Source organism: Carya illinoinensis, chromosome 5, assembly GCF_018687715.1.
Source record: "Carya illinoinensis cultivar Pawnee chromosome 5, C.illinoinensisPawnee_v1, whole genome shotgun sequence".
Lineage (NCBI taxonomy): Eukaryota > Viridiplantae > Streptophyta > Magnoliopsida > Fagales > Juglandaceae > Carya > Carya illinoinensis.
Window position 1 is genome coordinate 14,490,731 of NC_056756.1, and position 25,009 is coordinate 14,515,739.

A 25,009-nucleotide genomic window follows, 5' to 3' on the forward strand; every position below is an offset into this window, starting at 1 on the left:
CAAGAGGAAGATTAAACAGAAAATAGAATACCTGAACAATCTTCTCTTGTTCGGAATCAACAGCGACGGTGACGTTAGTGTGGTAGAATCCTTGGGTTATGGCGCTCGTGGAGTATATCGGCGGTTCTGGGTTTCTGAAAACAGAAATGGGTTTCAAATCTCCTAAAATGAAAATGAATTCTGCCTTTTTTTTATTATTATTGTATCGGCTTATGCCGTCAGCCAATTCTGCAACAGGTACCTATAGCAGTGTTGCATGGAGAATGAGATGGCTCATAAATTAGCACGTTATGTTTGAAATATTGATAATATAGCTACGGTGGGTTGATGTTCCTATGGTTGTTGCCCAAGCTTTGTGTGCTTATATTGATTGATTTCGTTATAAATAGATGTCTGATTATAAAAATAAAAATAAAAATAAAATGACCGCACGTGCTTAAAGGGATAAACTCTGGCATACACAAACAGTTGGTCAAATAGAACAAGGTTGTTGTTTACTTTGGCAAAAGAAGTACGGTGTACCAGAACAGAACTGAGCCCCTCTCCGATCCGTTGGATCAGACGGAGACAGAGGGACTTTGACTCGTTTCTCTCATGGAAGCATCAAAATCGTCCTCTACGGAGGTCATCTTAGAAGAATGGAATGGTTCTTCTTCCACCAAGCTCTCCAGAACCGCCACCATTACCGCTTCCCCTTCTCTCTCGATCCAAAGGTTGTTTTTTTATCCGTTCTTGGGGCTTTTCGTTATTAGGCTTTACTCGTTTCGTTGATTTGTTTTACTTAAAAAATAAACGCAGGTCTGGTGGTCGATTCCACCATGTTTGGAGACGGGTTCTCCAAGCATTTGTACCCGAGGCAAGTTTTTTTTTTTTTTTTTTTCCTTAATCTCCTCTAATGTTCTTTCAGAAACGAAAATCAACCCCGATGTTTGTCTCGTTAATCTTGGTTTTACAAAGTGCAGGGTTTTCCTAACAGTGTGACTCCAGATTATGTACCTTTTCAAGTCTGGGATTCACTGCAGGTAAAAAAGATCAAAATCAAAACATGCTAATGAATTCAGATGCATCGTAAGAAAGAATGTGGGAAATTGTCGCTGACTTACGTATGTGGCTGAGTTATTTTCTACAGGGCCTTTCAACGTACATTCGGACCATGCTCTCGACACAAGTATGCTCTCTCTACGTTTGACATTTATAAGTTTCGATGCATTGTCGAAGGCCCGCTGATGGTTACTAAAACATGGTGCGCTAAAATCAAATTTTAGGCTCTTCTTAGTGCTATTGGAGTTGGTGAGAAATCCGCAACTGTAATTGGTGCCACATTTCAGGTAAGCGTATGCACCCGAAACGTGCATAGCGTATATTTCAGTTTAAATTGATTTTATTTGGGATGTTTGTGTTAATAATTGCCCATCCCAAGCAGTTGGAACTTGGGAGAAGGGTTTATTCTGTTATTAATTTTGCATCATGTTGACTATAAATTTGGAACATTGGACAGTGGTTTTTGAGGGACCTAACTGGAATGCTTGGAGGCATTTTATTCACATTCTACCAGGTCAATGTTTTTATCATTCTTCAGATTTAATTACATAGAAGATTTTGACTTTGTTCTGATAAAATCCCCTAGAGCACTTAGGGTACTCTGAGAGATGGATCTCACTCAATCCGAACCAATTTCTTTTATGTTCAATGGTACTTATCAAAAAAAAAAAATTCTTTTATGTTCAATGGTTTAGATTTTGCCACATCATCATCTTATCACTTCAAAATTCAAACTTAGTGCGGTAAACATGGTAATATTAAGATAATACATATATGAATCTCAAAGGATGCATAGTTAGATGGATAACCTTCAAATATATTTTTATTAATACAATTGTTTACTTATCAAAAAACAATATTGCATCCACACATCATAAAGAAAGATGGATTTGTTTGTTAATGCTGGTTCATAATATTTGATATAGCCATCTATCTCTTTTGGTTATGGGCAGTTAAACATGTTCACTTCCTACTTAGGTATTCTGTCCACTTGATTCCTCCTTAAACGTATTTTATCTGCTGCATGACTCTCTGTCCTTCAGGGCTCAAACCTGGATAGCAATGCCAAAATGTGGCGTTTAATCGCAGATCTTATGAATGATCTTGGTATGTTCTCAAAAGTTTTTGTGTGTGTTGTTGTTGTTGTTGGTTGCTGTGGGGGGGGGGGGGGGGGGGGGCGCGCATATATAGGCACCTGATCCCCATTCATATTCTTGCTGACAAACCTCCTTTTTAGCTTCAGTTTGTTATTTTTTGTCTTCAAAGCTGGACATTTAAAAAAAATGTCTTCAAAGCTGGACAATTTTGTTTTCAATAGGAAAAAAAAAAAGAAAAAAAAAATTCCAACAAATTGTTTATTTTGATTTAGGCCTGAAAACCGATGTCTTTGGTGCGGTTTCGGTCCAAAATCGAAACCCCACCAACACTTAAAACCTTCATCTTTCTCAACCGAAACCGATTGACAGGGGGGAAGGGAACCGGACGTTGTTCAATCGGTTCGCATCAATCGGTTTTGCGGTTTGAAAATCGGTTTCCCATCACCATTCACAATCCATAAACCAGAAGGCTTTCCAAACACAATCCATTAAAAAATAAAAAATAAAAAATAAAAAATAAAAAAAATAAGTTGGAAGTAAGATTTGCTGTAACGAATCACATCGTTGGAGAGGTTGGCCATGGCTGTGCTGCTCGTGAGAGAGAGAGAGAGAGAGAAATCTAAACTCGAACGTGAGGGACGAGGCTGAGGCTTAGCCATATAACCCTTAGAACGCAATGGCTGGGGAACGACGGAGACTCGGAGAGGGAGAGGCTAGGGTGGCCACCGCTGGGGAGTGTAGAAGCTGCTAGGAACTCCAAATGCACATTGAAGACAACGAAGAGAGGGATATAGTTACTCTAATTCAAACTGGTGCCGTTTCGTTACATATATTTTTGACACACTACATCCTAAAAACGACGCCGTTTCACTCATTTGAGTGAAACGGCGTCGTTCTATATAAGTATATTTAAAAATATATATATAAGCTGACGTCGGCCGGTTCAGCCGTTTTTCTTGGGTCAAACCGCAAACCGAACCGGCCAACGTCGGTTTGGCTTAAATCCTACGGCCAGCCGACCGGTTCTCTGTCGGTTTCGGCCGGTTTTCTGCTTCGGCGGCCGGTCTGATTGGTTCCGGCTGGTTTTCTGGTTTTCTGTACAGCCTTATTTTGATTAACCATGTTCACATACTATAACGATTCGGATTTAGTATGAGAGGGTGATGGATGGGATCCCACATTGCTTAAAAGGAAAAGGTTCTTATGATTTATAATGGTTGAGGGGGTTTTTAATTATACCTTGCTTGTTCCTTTGCGTATAAGCTCATATACAGCTTGGACTTTACTTGGACATATACACATGAGTATTATCGTATGTTATGAACTGCTAGTTGTAAATAATATTGCTTTGCCTGTTAATAGCTGGTTGAACCTGTAGCCACTGATTTGGTGGACAATGACCAGAATGGTTGTTATAACGGTTTCAGGAATGTTGATGGACCTGGTTTCCCCCTTGTTTCCTTCAGCTTTCGTGTTTGTAGTTTGCTTGGGGAGCCTATCACGATCATTCAGTAAGTACCCCGTTTTCTTAAATCATACAATCTGAAGAACTACAAGCTACTGATGGCTTCTAATTGATTGTTTGCTTCTGTTGCCATGTGATATAAAAGTTACATCTATCCTTTCCCCATGGTTGTTACTGGTTGTGAGCTTTGAATCATTGGAATACTATTTCATTTTTACAACAAGTTTCTTTAAGTAATAAAAGTTCATTGCCAAATGAGTTTCGTATGCAGGAATTCTTTTTTGCTATAATATTTATAGCTTTACATATCTTGCTAATATGTCTTAATCAATCAAAATAAATGAAAAATGATGATGCAAACGAGCAGTTTTCGGAATTTTTAATTCCATATTTTCCTATATTGTTCACAATCAGCTGGTGTTGCCAGTGGAGCAACTAGAGCTGCTTTGACGCAGCATTTTGCCCTTCAGAGTAATGCTGCAGATATTTCTGCCAAGGTACTGCTTCTGATATTCTAATAAAAAATTTTATGTACAGTCACTTTTGCGTACTCTTTTGTGCACTCTACTGATTTGATTGGTTGTGCATTAAAAAGAAATTGATACAGCCAATCATATCAGTGAAGTGCGCAGGGAGTATGCAAAAGTGACTGTATTTAGCATTATTCTATTCTAATTACCGGACGAGAACCATGTAAACTTAAATCTAATCAGTTAGAGCTAACTGTTGACTGGCTTTTGTATGTTGCTGATAGGAAGGAAGTCAGGAGACATTGGCAACAATGATTGGCATGGCTTTGGGAATGCTTCTTGCTCGGATTACAATGGGGCATGCACTAGCTATTTGGTTTTCTTTTCTGTCACTCACCCTGTTCCATATATACGGTAAGTTATATACATGATTGCTGCAATGGAAACTTCTCTTTGTCCATTGCACCTGACATGCAACTTCCAGGAGCCCTTATGATATTTTTATCTGACTTAAGTTTGCTTGGAGTTAATTATAGATATAGACTTTTAGATGTTGCACCTGTTTTAATGTTCGCTCCATGTTTTGTTAAATTACCTTATTTAATTTTTAATCTGGCTGCGTGTGGGTTTTATATTAATCTTGGTTCAGAAATATTTCAATTTTTTGGCAGCAAACTACAAGGCTGTCCAATGCCTTGCCTTAACCTCACTAAATCCTGAGAGGAGCTCAATTCTTTTGCAGCATTTCCTGGAAACAGGCCAAGGTAGGTCCTGTGGTTGTTGTTTCCCTAGGGCCGGCTAAGTTTTTACTTCCCTTTTCCTGCCATTGCAACTTATTGTCAAATTGAGCTCCTGAATTGAAGGGATCCGAATAACCAAAAATTATTTGGCCTCTTTACGTTGTCAAAGTTCTAGCCACTCCATATCATTGAAGGGTCAACTGATGCCATTGACAGATTCAAAGCCAGGCTTACCATGACTTTCCTCTTGAACATTGTATTCTAGGTTATTAATTCGCTTTTGTTCTGCTCTTGTACAAAATTTCGTGTGCTATATTGTAATTTTGCTAGTGCTATATTAATGCCTTTTAATTTAACACAAAATTACTACAATATTTTTCGTGGCTTGATTTAAATTTCTTAACGCCTTCATTTTATATTTCAATGGCATTTCAGTACTTAATTACCTCAATCATTGGACCACTCAGTGAAATTTTTGTTTTATGTTCTGTGTTTTTTCAGTTCTCTCACCTGAAAAGGTCTCTAGGATGGAGCATGTACTACCCGTATGGACCACTTCATGGAGCTCAAAGAGTGCTAAACAGATACACATGCAAGTACACTTAGGTGTAAGGGTGTCTTCTCTTAATCACTCGGAACTGTGAGTTTTGAAATCCATTCATCTTATTAACTTCACATGAAGGTTCCTTTATGGTTCAGGTTTCCTTCTTGATTACATATCCAAAAAAAGGAGTTCGGGTTTCCTCTTCCCTCTTAGACTATATGTTGTTCAAAGAGCAAAAATATTCTGCTTGCACTTCTGCAACAATTTTTTTTTGTGAAGGCACCTCAATTTTATGATCACACTTGTAACGGAGCCCAACACACTAAACTGCTAAGCTGACATGAACATCATGTGGATCAATTATTATATAGATCCTATTAGATCTCTCAAGTCATTATTGCACAAAATTGACAAATTAAGTAATACTTTTGAACAGGATGGACCTGTTGCATTCTGCGGGATCTCATTACAAGAAAGGTTGAGCTCTACTTTATATATTTAACAAAATGAATTTTCTATTAAAGACTCTAGCTCATCAGTTGTTCTTTTGGTCTTTGCAGCAAAGTACGTGCTAGTGGAGAAGCAGGGAATTGTCCATGCTACTTTGCATAAAGACTCGACATCTGCAGATGTATTGCAGTCATTTTTTCATGCCCTTGTTATGGCAAAATTTACAGATAAAAACAAGTCTCTGCATTTGGAGAGCCAATCATGGATGGATAAACATTATGAAGCTTTTATTCAAAAGGTACATCTTTATTTTTTTTATCCTCTACTTCAATCAGTTGCATATTTGCATCTTTGATGACCCAATAGGACGCGACGCCCATTTGGAAGAATGGCATATACATTAGCTTATGGAGTGTCAACTGGATTACTTAAAAATTATATTCTTTTTTATGATGGGTGAAACCAATCTCCATGGGTGGGATATTTAGTACACCCTTGATCTTGGCATGTGTTGGACCCCTCTCGTGGTACTGATCCATCAAGATTGAGGCCCTGAGGGTTGCATTGGAGTCTCCAAATGCAGTTGAGCATATGTTCTATCTATTATTTATTGGCGAAGTGCTACACCTCTCTATATATTGGCGTGGCTGCAAAAAAACAATCGGTTTCTGTAGGAAAGAAAAAGGAGCTAAACTCATGGAAATATATTAGTGTTCTACTGGGATAATTCAGAAGCACAAGATTGTTGTTATGTCTTCACTTCTATATATCGTTTATGGTGCAAGTGCGGTATGAATTGTTTTCTTTCATTGTTTTGCAGCTAAGGTCCTCAGGTTGGAAAATAGAACGACTTCTATCGCCTTCTATTGTTTGGAAGGCAAAATGGATCTGTGGGCCTTTGGATGCAAAGATGGATTAGGCGATTTGTTTTTTATCGCATAAAGATAGTGATATGAGGTGAAATTAGTGCAACTTGCCATGATATGAGGCCATTGATCAATCTTGTTATTTAGTACAGAGAACTTTTAGATGACAATCTTAACAGAGGAACCTAGTCAGTCATTTTTGGGTCCAGTGCAGTTCTGGCTGATAAGGATCTAGCCCTAGCCTCTAGGCGAATGTGGAGATTTTGTTGGCATTACACATTAGATTATTTGTGAAGAAGTCCATACATCATGGATCTTATTTATCACCATGTATTTTAAATTAAGGTTTCAACAACTCTATTACGTAACACGCAACTTGCAACATTCCAACTTTTCCTACTCATCCATGCATTTGATATGTCAACCGGCTTAAATTCAATTTCAAGCATAGAATGACAGTAGCATGGATGATTTGGTCTCTGTCTCTTCATTTGGAGCTGAAGAACTCTTCTTGGAAGTCAGAAATAACTTGATTATGATTTTTGGACATCTTTGTATGTCATTTACATTAAGCTGTCTTTTTGTTTTATTATTCAGTACCACGAAATTTACTATGCTTTTGAGCGAACTGTATCCTGTTGGCTCTGAGCTCCCATAGTCACGTTAGATGGAAGAATTTGGTCGCACTGTTTCATCACCTATGTGGAAATGATCCACACGGTTTCAATAAACTTTTCTTCCTTTTTGTTCTTTGGGAATTGTCTAAATCCATTATTTACGGGCACAACAGTTCCAAAACAAGAAATTGAGTCAGTGTTGGCCTAAAAAGAAAAGTAACTACATTTTGTCAATAGCCAAACTAGAACAAATGCTGTTTATTATCTTTGCTTAGACTATGAAATTGAGAAATTGAACAGACCTGTAACAGAAAGCAATGCAGCAAAAGGAAGAAATACAGCAATTCAGGCATATCCTAGAAACTATGTAACAGGTGATGTTGGGCATGCCTGCTCTTCTTTACAACTGTATCGACTTGGATTGATTACTTGTGCTTTATACAATTTCCGGACAACGATCTTTCAGCAGCATAATTATTTTCGATGCCCTGATGATGCCATCAGAACTCCAACAGCTACAATAAACATAAACAACATACTGACAAGCAATATGTACGTTCTTCGTGATGATTTTCGATACTCTCCAAAGAGTAGGATGGCCCAAAAAGTGCTCACGAGTGGAAGCGCCTGATATCACACCAAATTGAAATGAGCACTGAGAAGTTGGTGAACGTGCGAGTGTGACAGGCACACCCTTGTCCAAGACAATAAGGGGTGGTATTTAAACTGAAAACATCACTAAGGAAAATCATATGAATGTATAGAAATGCATTAAGTATTCTCATGCCATTTTGTATATGAAATAAAACTAACCTGAACTGCATCTGCAGCTGCATATCCTGCAGCTTGACCTCCCATAAATTGGAGACCATTGCCAAACCCACACAAAAACCCAGCCAAAAAGGCCCAGCCTCGGCCGTTCCAGTCTCTCAGGTAAGCCTTGAGGGATGATCTAGGTAAATTTAGTATAGGGTGGTAAAGGAAGGTGATGTTTAGAATGATGGCAAGGACAAAACAAGAGACTGAGAAGTAGAAAAATGCTGTATAAACTGACAAGTGCGGAACCCCTTCCTTTAAAGTTTGCCATTGGTCATTTGTCGCCAAATTGAATGCTGGTGAGAATAGAGAGAAGGAGACACCAGCAAAGAAAGTTATGGCCAGTCCAATTAAAGTGCTCTTCCCAAACACCTGCAATCAGAATCATACCTATACATTACATTCATGGATATACTTCTCTATCTATGCATAATGGTGTGCACTTCCTTCAAAAAAGAAAGAAGCAGGCCAACCAACTAGCATAGAGGTTCTTGGCAGCTATCAGTTCATAATTTCAAGAATAATTGCCTCAAATTTATTATGTGCACGTGGGAGACAAAAAAAAGGAAAAGAAAATTCCATATTTCAAAATTAATAATATACACGGCGAATCAAAACCACCCACCTTAATAGCTCTTCTGTTCTCTAGTTCTATGAGAAAACCAGCAGTCCCGGCTTTGGCTTTCTCTGTAGAACCACTTCTATTTTCAATATCCGTCTCTCCAACAATTGATGTCCAATATTAAAAGAAAAAGGCAGAATTACCAATTTATTATAAAATGAAAGTAGCCCAAACATAGAAAATAAAAGTCTAGAGAGAGTTTCTTACCATTGTTTGTAATTGTTTCTTTAGAGATGGAAACATCCATAGCCCTGGCAAAAGGTTCAGTTTGAGATGCATCAGCGTTACATGAGCAATATTGCACGAAAAGGAAGAAAAGAACGGGTGAATTGTGATGCTGGAGAGATTTTAGTGAAAATTGACCTAATCCATGCAAAATCATGGCAAGGAAAACCATGAGAGAACAAAGATAAGTTGAAAAACAGCCATCAAGATAAGAGTGAAGAGAAAATTACAACTGCATTTCCTTTCCAGAGAAAGAAAAAAAAAAAAAAAAAATCTCTTAAAAACTTAGGCAACACTAATTATTGTGAAGAGAAACCTCTAGCTCCAAATCAGCACAATTCCGTTCATAGCTATAAAGGAAAGAGGCATACTCAGCTCCAAATATATAACCGCTTGGCAAATTTTTTAGCTTTTCTTTATTATCAGCTGCATTGGATGCGTGAACAGCAGAGCCAAGACAAACCGCAGCCAAGAAGCAACCAACACCAGTGAAAAGAATCTCAGCTTTGTTGATTTTGTCATCCAAAAAGTAATTCATTGTGGTGCCTGTCACAATTGGAACAAGACAATAATGAAGGCAGACATCTTGCCAGGCTTTTATTTCATTTTCCTGAATTCCATATCCAAACACACAGTGCATGCATATTGACATGCCTCTGTGAGAGAGAGAGAGAGAGAGAGAGAGAGAGAGACCCATAACAACGGTTAAGCTTGCAGTGACCACTTCTGTCACTGATAAACCAGCAAATGCCCAAGCATACTGTGAAGACAGATTGCCAAGGCTGAGCACCACCCCACCAGCCATTGCAAACAAAACAGAGGGCCAGTTATCCTGCATCAAGAACTCTAGCAGAATCATGAATCGGTTGTAACTGATGTGATTCCATTGCACCAAGATTCATGTCCGAGTATGCAGCATCAATCAACTCGGAAGATTCAGAACTACTTCTATGTGAAACACAGCACAATTAAGATTAATAATGCTTCATAATTAGTGCCTCATGGAAAATAGAATGCTAATTTATGTAGATTGATAGTCTTCTTTTCATATATCTACACCCAGACTTTCTGATGGATTCCACCTATCTAGTAAAGCATTAAAACATGGCTATCAATCTACTTACACTGGGCTGGCAGCTCCATATTTTAGTTGTTCACAGTTACAGCTAAATGGTTCGCAGACATTAAGGTTCCCAGTCCACATAGAGAAGGAAAGATAACTGTTTTCCTTTTTGTATTTATACTGATCTTAGGCGATACTTTTGCTTCTATTCATGTCATATGCATGGAAAAGGTAATAGCCCCAATCGACAGGTGGACTGGAGAGAGAGAGAGAGAGAGAGAGAGAGAGAGAGAGAGAGAGAGAGAGAGAGCAAAGTAAAAGGTTGGCATGTATGTTAAAAAAGGTTAAAAATTGGGATTACATATATCAAGTTGGGATTACATATATCAAGTTATATGCATGGAAAAGGTTAAAAATGTCTTTTAATCATCGTTCTTTGAAAGGAAAACAAACAAACGGCCATTTATGGTAGGTTCTACTTTAGCATGTGCCTGATGCCAACAACGGAGCCAGTTCATGCCATCAATATTTCCTTCCCTTGCGCGAGGCCACATTAGAAGAATAATGTAACGTTGAAAAAAGAAGGGAAAACAACATAATTTGCGTTAAATGATGACAATTGACAACAGCTGTACCAAAAACCAAAGCTCTTGTAAATTTTCTTCAATTTTATTCTTCCATTAGAATACATTTTCATTTTCTCATATCATTATTGGCGAGGACTGCCTTTCAAATGCTTTGAGAAATAAGAAGATGGTAAGAAGTTAGAACACCACCTTTAATATCCATTGGGAACTCACCTGAGAAAGTTGAGTTAAAAAATTGGGTGAATCGGTTGTGCTCTTGCCTATCTCCCCAAATGTTAAAGCAATAATTACAGCAGCCAAGAGATTTGTGATCGTGTAGTCAAGGTAAGTATGTTGAGGAAGACGACCACGTCTTTCCAGGAGAGTCAGAATAGCAGGCCATGTGCCTAAGAACATCAAGGCAAGAAGCATACATACGATGGCACCTCCTTTGCTCTCCACCAAGTACATTTTCAATCCCCTATATATAATCCTCTCAGTTGATAGATCTATCAATGAAGGTATTCCAAAGAAATCCTGCAGAGAGAGGCAATATGAATGAGAAAGATAAGCGTTGACCATAAATGAGAAAGAAAGCGTAAATCTCCATAAACGAAAGGAAATGGAAGGGAAGAGATGATTCCAAATCACTGATTCTTTGGGAGACCAAATTATACAGAACACCTACCATTACAGAAAATCCAATCACAACACTAAGAAGAAGAAGAAGAAAAGTGGAAACCCAGCTGCCCTTCGCGTCCACCACTCACGAATTCATGAAAATAATGGAGTGTGAGGAGAAGAACACAACCGAACAAAAATCTCAGAAGTATCTACAAACCATATTTATAACTGTAGTTTATAACTAACAGTTGTCATTGACATTGAGATATAGAGACGGTTCACCTACCAATCAAAAACTGATGCAAAATTATCTGGGACGCCACAATAGTTGACACAGATCCCCACTCACATCACAATCACAATCACAACCTCAGACTTCCATCTAGGAATCTTCCAAATATACCCTGAACCAAAACAGAAAAAACAAAACAACAAACTGCTTTACTTCCGAAGTGCAGAAACCGGAAGAAATGGAAAGGGGAGGGACGAGAGACTAGCAGCAAAGAGAAACCAAGAGAAAGCGGTCTTGGTACAGAGGAACAGTAGTGACTCTGTGACAACGAAAGCCGTGAAACGAGACATTTATGTAGGGTGTTGTGTCATCAATGGGAATCTTGGAGCCGGATTCCCTGAGATGCAGTTTCCTCTTCGTATCATTGTATACATGGAATTTAGGAAATAGATTCGTCAAGTTCGTTGAATTATCAACAAGTAAGTAGGATCCGGTATAGGAAGAAAAATTCTACTTGCCATCTTTGCATTATACATAATTTTTTTTATTTTTTATTTTTTTTTCTTACTAAATGTATAGTATATAAGTGATAAGTAGAAAATTTTAATTAATTTTAAAAGAATAAAATTAGAAAAAAAAATAAAAAATAAATACAGTGGGTAAGCTGTGAGAATAATAAGTAACAAAGTTCATATGAAAAAAAAAAATAATGCTTGTTCCACCCTACGGGCTCCTGCTGAGATTTTAAAATTTTTTTTTTTACTTCGTGATTAAATAAGTGTATTTTTAATGACATTGTAAATTTTTTTTAAAAATATATATTTAAAAATGTTAAAAAAATACATATATTAAAAAAAAAAAAAAAAAGTGAAAGAAACACACATACAACATAACTAAGGGTAGCTCGCTAGGCTATGGCTGTAGTGTCATCCTATGGAAAATGCTAGCTTGTCTCCTCCTTTTGTTTATTGGTTTTGATTGCTCATCAATGTTGAGTTTGTGAAACTTAGTTTGTTGGTCTGTTGGCTCGATTTGATAAATTGACCTCATAATGATTTGCCATCGACCCAAGCATGCGCTACATCATGGGGGTTAAAAAAAAAAATTAATGCTGTGTTCACTCAGGAAGCATAAAGTAAATATTTAACTCAATATTTACTCGAGTTTCGCTTGATGGATCGCTTAAGCAAATATCTGATAAAGAATTTGCTCAAGGCATGCCCGACACTCCAATCTAGAAAATAACACAAAAGGGTGAAAATTAACATTATAAATATGTTTATTATGAATGATGTGGTAAACTTAACAGTGAAATTCTACTCCAAAGTTTATTTTTGTAATTTTTCAGAATAATAAAGTCTCTATAGCTTTGTGGACGTATGCATATTGTTGAACCACATTAATTTTGTATCGTGTGATTGATTTACTTGTGTTTATTTTGCTTTGTTTGTCATAGTTTTTCACAATATTGCGTTTTTTACCTTAACGATTAAAAAAATGATTACTAGTATATTTATGTATTTTTCTTTTTCATATTTAAAGATGTTAAAATATGTTTGAATGAAAAAATTAAAAGAAAATGCAATTACACTGATTGCACGCCCAACAGTAAATGTTGGATGGCCAAGTAGTAGCATCCAATATTTAGAGTTCTTCGTACAAAAATTTCAAATATAATTAAATTAAAAATTTATTTATTTCTCAAAAATTAAAAGATGATTAATTTCCTCTAATAAATAAGCGTGTGGTGTAGAATTAATGAATATAATTTTTATAAAAGTAATACAAGCTGTTGTTTTATCATTTTTGTTGGAGGAAACGTTCTAGGAAAACCGCCAAGTGGTGCATATTCATCTATTGGACATCGTTGAGTGGGCGCTAAGTGAGCTTCATGGGCCTCATGGAGCCCAACAATGAGGATGGGTGAATGAACTTTATTGTTCATTTTTATTTATTTATTAAAATAAAAATATCTAAAACTTCATAAATCTATCTAAATCATGAAAACCCCTACCAGATCTTGATTATTGACATTTGACAGCCAAATATGCTCCAAGTTTTAATGATATTAAGGTTGTGTTTAGTTATTGAACCAAATTCAAATTATCTCAATTCATTTTATACTAATCGTTGATGAGGTCAACTCATTTCATTCTATAAAAAAAGTTAAATTCATTTCAACTTAGAAAAATTAAACTCATCTCAATGGAACTCACAAAATATTACTATTCACAACTCAACTCATTTCAACATTTAAACGTAACTCGTTAGCTAGGTTGGATACAAAAAACATTTCGTTTCATCTTATTTCATCTAATCATTATAACTTTTCTAAATTTTCATACAAAATATAATAAATAATTCAATATTTTTAAATTATAAAATAATAATGATATTAAAAAATAATATTCTAATAATATTTTATTTAACTTTCATATCATCACATCTCAACCTAAATGTTGCACTACAACTAGTGTGTTGTATGGACAAGGATCTTCTTCGTTTCAAAAGTAAAATATATAATATTCATACAGCTTAGCATAAGCATGAAATAATTAAAATATCTGTTATTTTGTAATCAACAAATAACGTTAGTTTCAAATAAAATTCAAAGGATCTTTTTTCTATATAATATAAACTAGTCTAAATATGGACTGCTCTTAAATGAAAAATAAGATGTTTGAATGGGTTTTGGAAAAAGAGGAAAAACAAAGATGAATAAAAATATTATAAAATTAAAAAATTGTTTGAATATTAATTTTTAATATTATTTTTATTTTCAAATTTGAAAAAATTATATTAATTTTTATGTTTGGATAATAATTAGGTTATGATTAGATTAAAAATCTGAAAATTTGAAATTGAAAAATATTTTATATTTAAATGATATTTAAAAATAAAATTATGAGATTTTTTTAAAATTTTGAGAATTTCATATCTCATATCTATATCCAAACATCCCCTAAAAAATATCTTAACAATGTTAAATATTTATTTGAATTATTTGACTTGGGGGGCCCTATCCCACCCATGCATGGGAGGAACAGTTTGGGCCCTTGAACCCTAACATCGACCTCGCCTCTCCCCCTGATGGGGCAGGTGCCATCTAGATGTATGAGGGTTTATTGACTCTCTAGTCCATTTACCACCCAGTCTTACATACTTACAAAATTGTAAATCTTACAAAAAATTCTAACAAAATCTCACAAAGCATTACAGAATCATAGATCTTACAAATCCAAACAAAAATTTAAAAAATAAATAAATTGATCAAACCAAAAAACTTACTGAAATTTTCAATGTACTCATGTAAAACTACAAAATTGTCTACTAATTTATTTGAACAAATTGGTTAGATTTCAATATTATAATTATTAAACGAATCAAATACTTAAAGAAAATAAATAAACTTGCATAACGAAACGATTGATTACGAAATGAAACCCTTTAAATAACTATTTAAAGGTAAAATCCTACGGGACAACCAAATACAGGAAATTCAATCTTATTGTTTAAAAAATCAATTACAATTAATTTTCAATTACAAAACTTTTGTAACTTGACTCTTTTACTTGTCCAGACATATGACCCATTTGTCTTATACTGCAATAGTAGCCATAACTTTTAGAGATCTTCAAAATATTGACTTCCCTCCTAGAACTCCGGTGGTTAAAATCCAATTATTGATCATTCACACTTGAAGCAAGACTAAAAAAGAGATCACAAATATGAAAATTCACTATGAAATTTTCTCACCAAAATATGCACTAGAAAGTTCTCTAGAAAATATGTAGATCTAAATTTCTACAGATTCTAACCAATAGGATCTGTTAAATAAACAATTTGGAAAGAGTTACAGTTGAAGTAGGATTCTGCTAACGGATAAAATCTATCGCAAGGACGTATCCTAACGAATTGCTGATATTTCATTATAACTCTCTTCTGAAGTGATTGATTTCTATTCAGCTTCTATTTTAGATAAATGCAAATCCTCATGGACTTGATTTTTACCTAAATGATTTATCTAAACAATCTCTAAGACTTTTGATAAACTTAATGTTGTTTAGAGATAAAGTTGATAATTATTTTATATTCATTCAAAAATTATAAATATAATGATAAAATAAACCTTATCATTTAGTTATCTAATCTTAACTAAATTTTTCCTTTACAATTTCCCCCTTTGACGGATTGATGACAAAATTAACTTGATAAATATAATATAAAACCTGTCAAAATCACAAACAACAAACTAAGAAATCGAGTAGAAATTCTAAGCAAATAATCAAGAATAAAAACTTATGTTCAGCAAAAATAAACAAATATCATTCAACTCCCCCTCAACAAATTCATTTAAGCAAGTTCATTAAACTCCCCCTCAACAATTCACTTACAAACTCCCCCTAAATTTCACAATACTAAAATATTTCAATTTGCTCTTCCAATACTTCCCATTTTGGTCACTAATCTAATAAGACACAAAAGAGAATAAATATCATTTATGTGTGCCAAGTTGAAGGCATTAAGAAAGACATGATGAACAACTCTAATGTGTCTCAACTTTTCATAGATTAAATGCACCTAATGTATAAGCATGAATGTATGTCAAATAATGAGCAACTGATTGAGGTAACATGGTTGAGAAATAAAACCAAATGCTTGGTATGCACTGGGATAAAACTGAAATATATAATCACATAATCCACCAAAAATCATCTTCAATACATGCATAAAATCAAACCATATGAGCTTATATTTCAGATTTTAAGATATTTTAACCCCAACAATCAAAATCTCAATCTCCATATATGTAGATGCCGAAACCTAGAACTAAAATGAGAAAATAATTTGAATAAACTCAAAATCTTATCGTGATGGAGAATCTTCAGTCAACAAACTTGGAATCGAGTATTTCTAAAAAGAAAAAAAAAATCAAATGAGATGTGAATGAGATATGGAGGGCTAGGGCTTATGTATGAGGAATGCCGTGTGTTTGGGTGAGTACCCATGCAAGTACAAGGGCAATTATGTGACGTCTCCAAATTCAGTTTGGGATCGAACGGACATTTGAAGCGTCGAGACATGCAACACAAGGTTACTTGTCACCGTTCATGACATATAAGATGCAATGTTCCTAACATGCATCTAACAATATGCAATATTCGCAACAGATAATTTTTTTTCTTTAGCAATACTATGCACCAAATTGAAAATATCATAAATGCTTAAAACATACTTCATACATAAAAACCTATTGAACAACTAAGATCACAACACTAGTCCAAAATAGTTATGATCCAAAAGTACTGGAGATGCAACTCCATCGTACAAGTAGTAATTTAACTACTATATTAACATTAACGACACACCGTCGTTCAGTCGACTGTGTCTAATTGGTCAGCTCCTGATCCTCCTTCAAATCCTGTAACAAGATCTACCATTCGGGGGGAATGGTAGTTGGGACTACCACAGTGAGATTTGATTACAAATCTCAGCAAGTTAACAAAAAACTTCCACACATGCTAATGATGCATGGATGACAGTAAAAGTATAAATACATAATCAAATTCATAAGTAATTAAAGTATAACTTAGCGTACAACATAGCATAATTGACATAACTTAAATTGAAACATGAACTGAACTTGACTTGACATGAACTTGATCTGAAACTTGACTTAGTATGAACTTACTCTGAAACTTGAATTAACATGAAAAATACATACTCCACAGTTGTTGTGGCTCCATGTATTCTACGCAAACTTGACTTAACATGAAAAATACATACTCTACAGTTGTTGTGGCCCCATGTATTCTACACAAACTGAATGTACTCAAGATGAAACGTGACTGGAATACGAAAGGACTGGAGCCCTGACGTAACATAACGTGATTTAAACATAACTTGAAATACATGACCAACTTGAGATAGAAACATTTCGTAACATGGCATAACATATAATAGACAACATATTTAACATGACATACTTATAATGTACAGTAATACATGACAGAATATATTATGTAACAGATAAAAATTGATGACAGAATAAATTCTGTATAATAGACAATTACGTAATAACTTGGCATGGCATGACATTTATGATAACATACATATATACACTGTAGTTTCTTTACTTAGCACACATACACAGTAGACTGCTAGTAAGTTAAAAGCTAACTTATCTCGATTTCCGCATTTCTTATAAAACCTTAAGCACGATCACGAGGAACTGTAATTAGTGATTCTAAAAGTTAGAACTAAATCACTAATAATTTGAAATATGGGAAAATACTAACTTAAAGAGTAAAATTTTCATTTTTACTTTCTATATGTGGGAAAATGACCGTTTTACCCATAACTTAAGGATTTTGCATACTAACTCCAAAAGTTTCTAAAATTTACATTCCTCATTTAAATTTTGTCCTAAACTTAAATATCAACTCAAAAAAATTTAAAACAAAACACAACTATAGAAAACACACTATGACCGAAACATCCATATGTCATTTTCCTTGATTTTTGTTGCAATTCCTTCCAACTTCAAAACTCATGCTTAAACCAAAATTTTGCAGCAAACATCTTCCAATCCTAATTTCAAAACCATACTTAAAACATCCATTTAGAAAAAACTAATAATCAACACCAAACTTTTTTGTAAAAAAGATCCAAGCACTTGAATCACAAGTTTTGACCTTAAATCAAAACATCTCAAAGAATTTCAAAAATCAAATCTTACTTCTAACATATTCATAATATCATCCTAACATCAACCATGCTTTAAATCATCAAACTAAAGTCACCAAAATCACAAAATAACATTTGGAGTTTTTGGTTTTATACTTAGTCCAAAAACAAAAACTTTTTCCTCAACTAGTTTTGATAAATCTCTTGATCTATGACTTATAAATATATGATCTTCAAACCAAACCATCACATGGTTTAAAAAGATGTCCTAAAACATATATAAGCTTCTAATTCAAGATCATATGGTTAGACATTAACCAAAACATAAATTTAGCCAAGAATATCCACACTTTGACTTATCTGAATATCTCTTTGCATAAAATTTCATATCTTTGAAACTAACATCAAATATTTTCAAAATAATAATATAACATGTATATAAGATGCTTAGGATCCTCCAATAAAATTATTAAAGTCATTAGAATAGGTTTAGACCACCAAAGAGTTAAACTTTCTCAAAACAGAAACTGTTTTTCTTCTTCCAGTTTCTAAGTTTCTAAATTTAAGAAAATATTTCATCAAAACCTTTAATCATGCAAAACTCCTCAACCAATAGTCACATATACATGTTAACAATACTCCATAAAAATTTCGGACCAATATCTATCCATTAGCTTGGTCAAAAACTCCAAACTATAACATATTCTCCAGTTTATCTCCCAGAATGACCTTTTTATAGTTTATATAATATTTTACTGACCAAATGATCTTCAAATGGGACAAATAAGATGTCCATGTAAACTAGACTAAAAAAGAAACAACTTATATGAAGGAGACTTTATGATAAAGCACTTACAAAAGCTTCGAAATAGGCGTGCAAAAGAACTTTTAAAAGCTGTCCGAGAGAAAGTATTTGATATTCTTTTAAAGGAACGTGTAAATGAAGATAAGTTTGTAGGTGATGGCTGGAGCTACTTATGGACGAGATAAGGAAGATGATAAGGCTGGAGTTGAGGTTTTCTCCTACCCAAAATATTTATAAAAGATTATCTCATAATATTCTATCCAATAATATCTACAAAAAATCAACTTAAGATATTTTTATATAATAATATCTATAAAAATCAATTCAAAATATTTTTACCCAATAATATTCATGAAAATTACCTCAAGATATTTCTTTTTATTTTTATTTTTATCCAATAATATCCACAAAATCAGTTTGGGCTATTTTCCAAAAGTGGAGAGTATATTTGGAAAAGTAAGGTGGCTAAAATCTTTCCATGTGTCCTATTAAAACTTTCTAACTATCTCCAATAATCAAAAACATACTTCTGATACCATAGTGAGTAATAACACTAACTATGTAGTTAGACTAAAACCTATATGATTAATGGATTCTTGAAAACTTATGGGGTCTTCACGAGGTTCCTAAAACTAATAGAAATTTCACAATTGAATTTTTAACAGACTGTTATAAATTATGTCAAGGGACTAGCCGCGTCCTTGTTACATAAGTCACTTAAAACCTGCACGTGCTTTGTGTCTTAGAGTCCCACTGGGACTTATGCCAATAAACCATAAACTAGGTTTTAGACTTCTACTTCAGAATCACAAATACCCAACACTGACCCAATTGCAAAGCCTATTTCATATTTTTATCACTTTATTTATTTTATTTTAAATAAAATAATAATTAAATAAAAAATAAAAATAAAAAACTAAAAAATTAATCTTTTTCTTATATATATAAACAATGAGGAAAATAACATGTTTTGATTTATCTCAATTCAAACATAGTATCATTCACGAAACAAATTCATTGGAGTACACTCTCTTATTTGTAACAATTACTATGGATGTTCACTCTTTATAAGATCATCAATATCAAAATTCATGTGAGTGTGTGAGTAAGAAAACTTATATAAAGTAGCAACTCTTTATTTTTTTTCTCTTCAATATATTTTTATAATATTATTCCTGGATATTTTCTTCTTATATGTTGCCCAGATGACTAATACAAAAGGTGGGATAAATTGAATTGTATTAAAAAAATAACAATTATAAATCAAATATACAATATAAAATATAAAAAAAATATGAAATAGTAATAAATATAAAGAGTAAGGGTAAGAGAGAAGCAAACTCAGTATGTTAACGAGGTTCGACCCCACTGCCTACGTTCTTGTCTCAAGCTATCCCTTGAGGATTCCTAAATTCACTATTCAACTTCATTCAGGTGTAGATAAAAACCTATTACACCTTTGAACAACACCGCTACAAAGGATCCATGTAGAACACCTTCTACACTTGCAATCACCTTACACGTGATGATTCAACTATTCTCTGTGTAAAACACTTTTTACACGCACAAATGTTATACACACACTTTTACTGATACAAGAGCTGATAGTAGGTAGGTTATCAGAAAGCACTTCTCAAGGAGTGAAATAAGAACAATACAGCGCAAAATATATATCTCAAAATGAAAAATGGTTAAGACTCAATATTTAGAGAAGAGAGAATGAAAGCTTTAAATGAATATTATATGCTCTTGGTGTTATAAGTGTGAAACTCTCAAATGATCTATTTATAGACATATGACATTTCATATTCAAATTTAAAAAGATTCACATGTCAAAGACAATATCATTCACTTTTTCAAAAAATTCAAGTAAAATGTTCTTATTTTTCAATTGTCAAAGACAATATCATTCATTTTTTAAAAATTTCAAACCTAATCTTTTACTTTTGGCATATGACAAAAGGAGCACACTTTACTTTTTAAAAAATTCAAACCTTTTACATATGATAAAAGGAGTACACTTTAATTTTCAAATATTTCAAACAAATACATCTACCTTTTACGTAAGTAAAAAAAAGCATAAATTACTTTTGAAAATATTCAAATAAAACATGCACATGTGAAATATGACAATCAATCATTTTTAATATTTTCAAAATTCAAATCTTTAATCATGTAATGCACATGTGAAATATGGCAATCAATCATCTTTCAAAATTTTTAAATTTAATTTTCAAAATATTCATGCACATGTGAAAAATATATTTTAATATTTTATAATAAAATATTAATTTTGAATCTTAATCCTAATTTCAAATTTTTAAGAGATTTACAATATTACTTTATGACTTTAACGTGAACTTGTTCCCTTCTTACTCATGCTTGGTTCATTAATGTGCTTGACTCCATTGTGTAGATAATTTGAGTTTGAGATTTCTTAATTCTTTGAATTCATTTGTTATTATCAAAATCTATGTGTAGATATATAATTGAACAAAACTTGAAACCTTGGGTTCAACATTATACATGCTCCCAAGATATTGTCACTCACCTCAAAAGTCAAACTTTATATTAAGGTCTAAATACATGAGCATCTCCTCCAAACACTAGTTTGCATAATCTTTTTTTTTATATATATCCATTTTTGTTGCTTATCTTTTTCCACAATGATTAGAGCAACGATTCTTTCTATAAGGATTTAGGGAGATAGATCCATGTAGGGTGTTAGTCTTTTGCCACAATGATTTAATACCGACTTTTTCTATATGGATCAACTCTTTGTGTTTGGCAATGAGAGAATTTTTTATTAATGTATTAGGTTCAACTAGTATTAGTCAGTTCAAGGCACGGACTCCCTCTATGGTGAGCATTCATTAAACAATATAAACTTTAATTATAATATGCATACATATAAGTTTCTCACAGTGCTTTGTAAATAAACTTTACCAAAATAATCCATAGGGTTAGTATGCACAAAGTGAATTGCACAAAGTAGAGAGGTGCATAGGTTCAATAATTTATTAAGTGAGAACACAAGCGTTCAAACTTTGACATATTAAGCATGTACTTTCCTTAAAAAGAAAATTTGAACCAAATAAAAAAAAATAGTATATATATGTTTTTTTTATTCAAAAACTGAAAACAAGAAACATATGCAAAATAATTAAAAATAATAATAATAATAATAACATGCATGTCCTAGGCTAATGATATGCAATGAATGCAAGAACATACAAAATATCCTATAAATTAATGTGACAGACATGACATCTTTTTTGACCACCCACTTTATTTAAATTTTATCATATTCTTTTCATTAACACCACTTTGTATAATCTTTTATTTATTTTGAAAGCAAAAATTTGCTAGCTCACCAAGTTTGAGACTTAAGAAGTTAATTTGCTGACTCATATTACAAACTTGATTTTCTAGACTCTTTTCTTTCCTTTTTGGATTTCTTTTACTTCCATTTTTCTTTATTTTATTAAAGTTAAAGCAATTTGGCCTTATATGACCAACAACACCACAATGATGATAAGTAGGAATAAACTTCCCACGAATCAGTCTTTTTGAGGTTGATTTTCCACGAGACTTTTCAAAAATATTTGACTTGGAAGTGATTTCTTTTTGAGCATCCACAACTTGATTTCCTCTAACAAAGACAATACCCTTAGAGATAGTGGCTGTAACAGCCCGCTAGAAATTCAATTGTGAAATTTCTATTAACTTAGGAACCTTGTGAAAACCCCATAAGTTTTCACGAATCCATTAATCGTATAGGTTTTTGTCTAACTACATAGTTAGTGTTATTATTTACTATGGTATCAGAAATGTGTTTTTGATTATTGGAGATAGTTAGAAGTGTCAAAATGTATTATGGTTTGTGCCATTAGACTCGGAGGGTTATTTAAAGTCTTATGGTGCAATAACATTTTTTTCATATTTTCGGACAAAACGTCTGTTCAAAACTGTAGATATTATTGGATAAAAAGAAATATATTGATGTAATTTTCATGAATATTATTGGGTAAAAATATTTTGAGTTGATTTTATAGATATTATTAGATAAAAATATCTTAAGTTGATTTTTTGTAGATCCTATTGGATATAATATTATGAGATAATCTTTTATAGATATTTTGGGTAAGAGAAAACTACACTCAACTCTCAGTTCCAGCCACATCTCTTCCATATCTCATCCATAAGTATCTCCAGCCAACTCTCCCCACGAAATGATTTTCATTTACACTTTCCATTGAAAGAATATCAAACACTCTCTCTCGGACAGCTTTTAGGAGGTCTTTTGCACACCCATTTCGAAGCTTTTGTAAGTATTTTATCATAAAGTCTCCTTCATATAAGTTGTTTCTTTTTGAGTCTAGTTTACATGGATATCTTATTTGTCCCATTTGAAAATCATTTGGTCAGTCAAATATTGTTTAAACTATAGAAAGGTCATTCTGGGAGATAAATTGGAGAATATGTTATAGTTTGGAGCTTTTGACCAAGCTAATGGATAGATATTAGTCCGAAATTTTTATGGAGTATTGTTAACATGTATATGTGACTATTGGTTGAGGATTTTTGCATGATTAAAGGTTTTGATGAAATATTTTCTTAGATTTAGAAACTTAGAAACTGGAAGAAGAAAAACAGTTTCTGTTTTGAAAAAGTTTAACTCTTTGGTGGTCTAAACCTATTCTAATGACTTTAATAATTTTATTGGAGGATCTTAAATATCTTATATACATGTTATATTATTATTTTGAAGATATTTGATGTTAGTTTCAAAGATATGAAATTTTATGCAAAGAGATATTCAAATAAGCCAAAGTGTGGATATTATTGGCTAAATTTATATTTTGGTTAATTTCTAACCATGTGATCTTGAATTAGAAGCTTATATATGTTTTAGGACATCTTTTTAAACCATGTGATGGTTTGGTTTGAAGATCACATATTTATAAGTCATAGATCAAAAGGTTGATCAAAACAAGTTGGAAACAAAAATTAATAGAAATAGCATATGAGAATTTCGGCCCTATGGAGTTTTAATAGTTGTGATTAGTTTTAAATTTTTCTAAATTGATATTTGAATTGAGGATAAAATTTATATGAGGCATGTAAATTTTGGTGACTTTTGGAGTTAGTATGCAAAATCCTTAAGTTATGGGTAAAACGGTCATTTTCTCACATGTAGAGAGTAAAATAAAAATTTTACTCTTTAAGTTAGTATTTTCCATATTTCAAATTATTAGTAATTTAGTTCTAACTTTTAGAATCACTAATTACAGTTTCTCGTGATCGCACTTGAAGTTTTATAAGAAACGCGGAGATCGAGATAAGTTAACTTTTAACTTACTAGCAGTCTACTGTGTATGTGTGCTAAGTAAAGGAACTACAGTGTATGTATGTATGCTATCAAATATGTCATGCCATGCCAAGTTATTACGTAATTGTCTATTATACAAAATTTATTCTGTTATCAATTTTTATCTGTTACATAATATATTCTGTCATGTATTACTGTACCTTACAAGTACGTCATGCTAAGTATGTCATCTATTACATGTATGTCAAGTCATGTAATATTCACTGTTACAAATATGTCATGTTAAATATGTTGTCTATTATATGTTATGCAATGTTACGAAATATTTCTATTTCAAGTTGGTCATGCATTTCAAGTTATATTCAAGTCACGTTATGTTACGTCGGGGCTTCAGTCATTTCGTATTCCAGTCATGTTTTATCTTGATTACTTATGTATGGGGTCACAGCAATTGTGACGCATACACTATGTGAGACACAGCAATTGTGACACGTAGAATACATGGGGCCACAACAACTGTGGAGTATGTATTTACACGTAGAATACATGGGGCCACAACAACTGTGGAGTATGTATTTTTCATGTTAAGTCAAGTTTCAGAACAAGTTCATGATAAGTCAAGTTTCAGATCAAGTTCATGTCAAGTCAAGTTCAGTTCATGTTTCAATTTAAGTTATGTCAATTATGCTATGTTGTATGCCAAGTTATGTTTTAATTACTTATGAATTTGATTATGTATTTATGCTT

At 33.2% G+C, this 25,009-nt stretch overlaps 2 protein-coding genes across 8 annotated transcripts; one reads left to right on the forward strand and one right to left on the reverse strand.

Moving 5' to 3' along the window:
- The first annotated feature begins 455 nt into the window (after nt 1-455).
- LOC122310478 (protein root UVB sensitive 3) lies at nt 456-7,245 on the forward strand. Its single transcript, XM_043124351.1, has 15 exons — nt 456-713; nt 799-856; nt 963-1,022; nt 1,130-1,168; nt 1,266-1,328; nt 1,499-1,555; nt 2,085-2,148; nt 3,566-3,649; nt 4,018-4,100; nt 4,358-4,487; nt 4,745-4,837; nt 5,315-5,453; nt 5,794-5,834; nt 5,918-6,105; nt 6,628-7,245. The coding sequence occupies exons 1-15, from the start codon at nt 595-597 to the stop codon at nt 6,724-6,726; spliced, it is 1,317 nt and encodes a 438-aa protein (XP_042980285.1). The 5' UTR covers nt 456-594; the 3' UTR covers nt 6,727-7,245.
- Nucleotides 7,246-7,489: 244 nt separating this feature from the next.
- LOC122310479 (ureide permease 1-like) lies at nt 7,490-11,873 on the reverse strand. 7 transcript variants are annotated; one of them, XM_043124355.1, is made up of 9 exons: nt 11,718-11,873; nt 11,493-11,610; nt 10,817-11,119; nt 9,647-9,785; nt 9,325-9,499; nt 8,936-8,979; nt 8,732-8,832; nt 8,104-8,478; nt 7,490-7,917 (listed from the first exon to the last, which is right to left on the reverse strand). In XM_043124355.1, exons 3-9 carry the CDS (start codon nt 11,051-11,053, stop codon nt 7,765-7,767), a joined length of 1,224 nt encoding a protein of 407 aa, XP_042980289.1. In that variant the 5' UTR covers nt 11,054-11,119; nt 11,493-11,610; nt 11,718-11,873; the 3' UTR covers nt 7,490-7,764. The 7 variants fall into 7 exon arrangements, with proteins under 7 accessions (XP_042980289.1, XP_042980290.1, XP_042980287.1 ...); XM_043124356.1 differs by having other exon boundaries at nt 11,740-11,865; XM_043124353.1 differs by lacking the exons at nt 11,493-11,610; nt 11,718-11,873 and adding an exon at nt 11,271-11,468 and having other exon boundaries at nt 8,732-8,826.
- Nucleotides 11,874-25,009: the final 13,136 nt, after the last annotated feature.

Bases quoted from the DNA above. Each gene is read 5' to 3' on its own strand.
- LOC122310478 (XM_043124351.1), top strand. From the start codon at position 595: ATGGAAGCATCAAAATCGTCCTCTACGGAGGTCATCTTAGAAGAATGG. The intron at 1,023-1,129 runs GTAAAAAAGATC...TATTTTCTACAG, and splicing joins AAGTCTGGGATTCACTGCAG to GGCCTTTCAACGTACATTCG. The intron at 5,454-5,793 runs GTGAGTTTTGAA...ACTTTTGAACAG, and splicing joins TCTCTTAATCACTCGGAACT to GATGGACCTGTTGCATTCTG.
- LOC122310479 (XM_043124352.1), bottom strand. The intron at 8,980-9,324 runs GTATGCCTCTTT...ACCTTTTGCCAG, and splicing joins GGTTATATATTTGGAGCTGA to GGCTATGGATGTTTCCATCT. The intron at 8,833-8,935 runs GTAAGAAACTCT...GGACATCAATTG, and splicing joins AGAAACAATTACAAACAATG to TTGGAGAGACGGATATTGAA.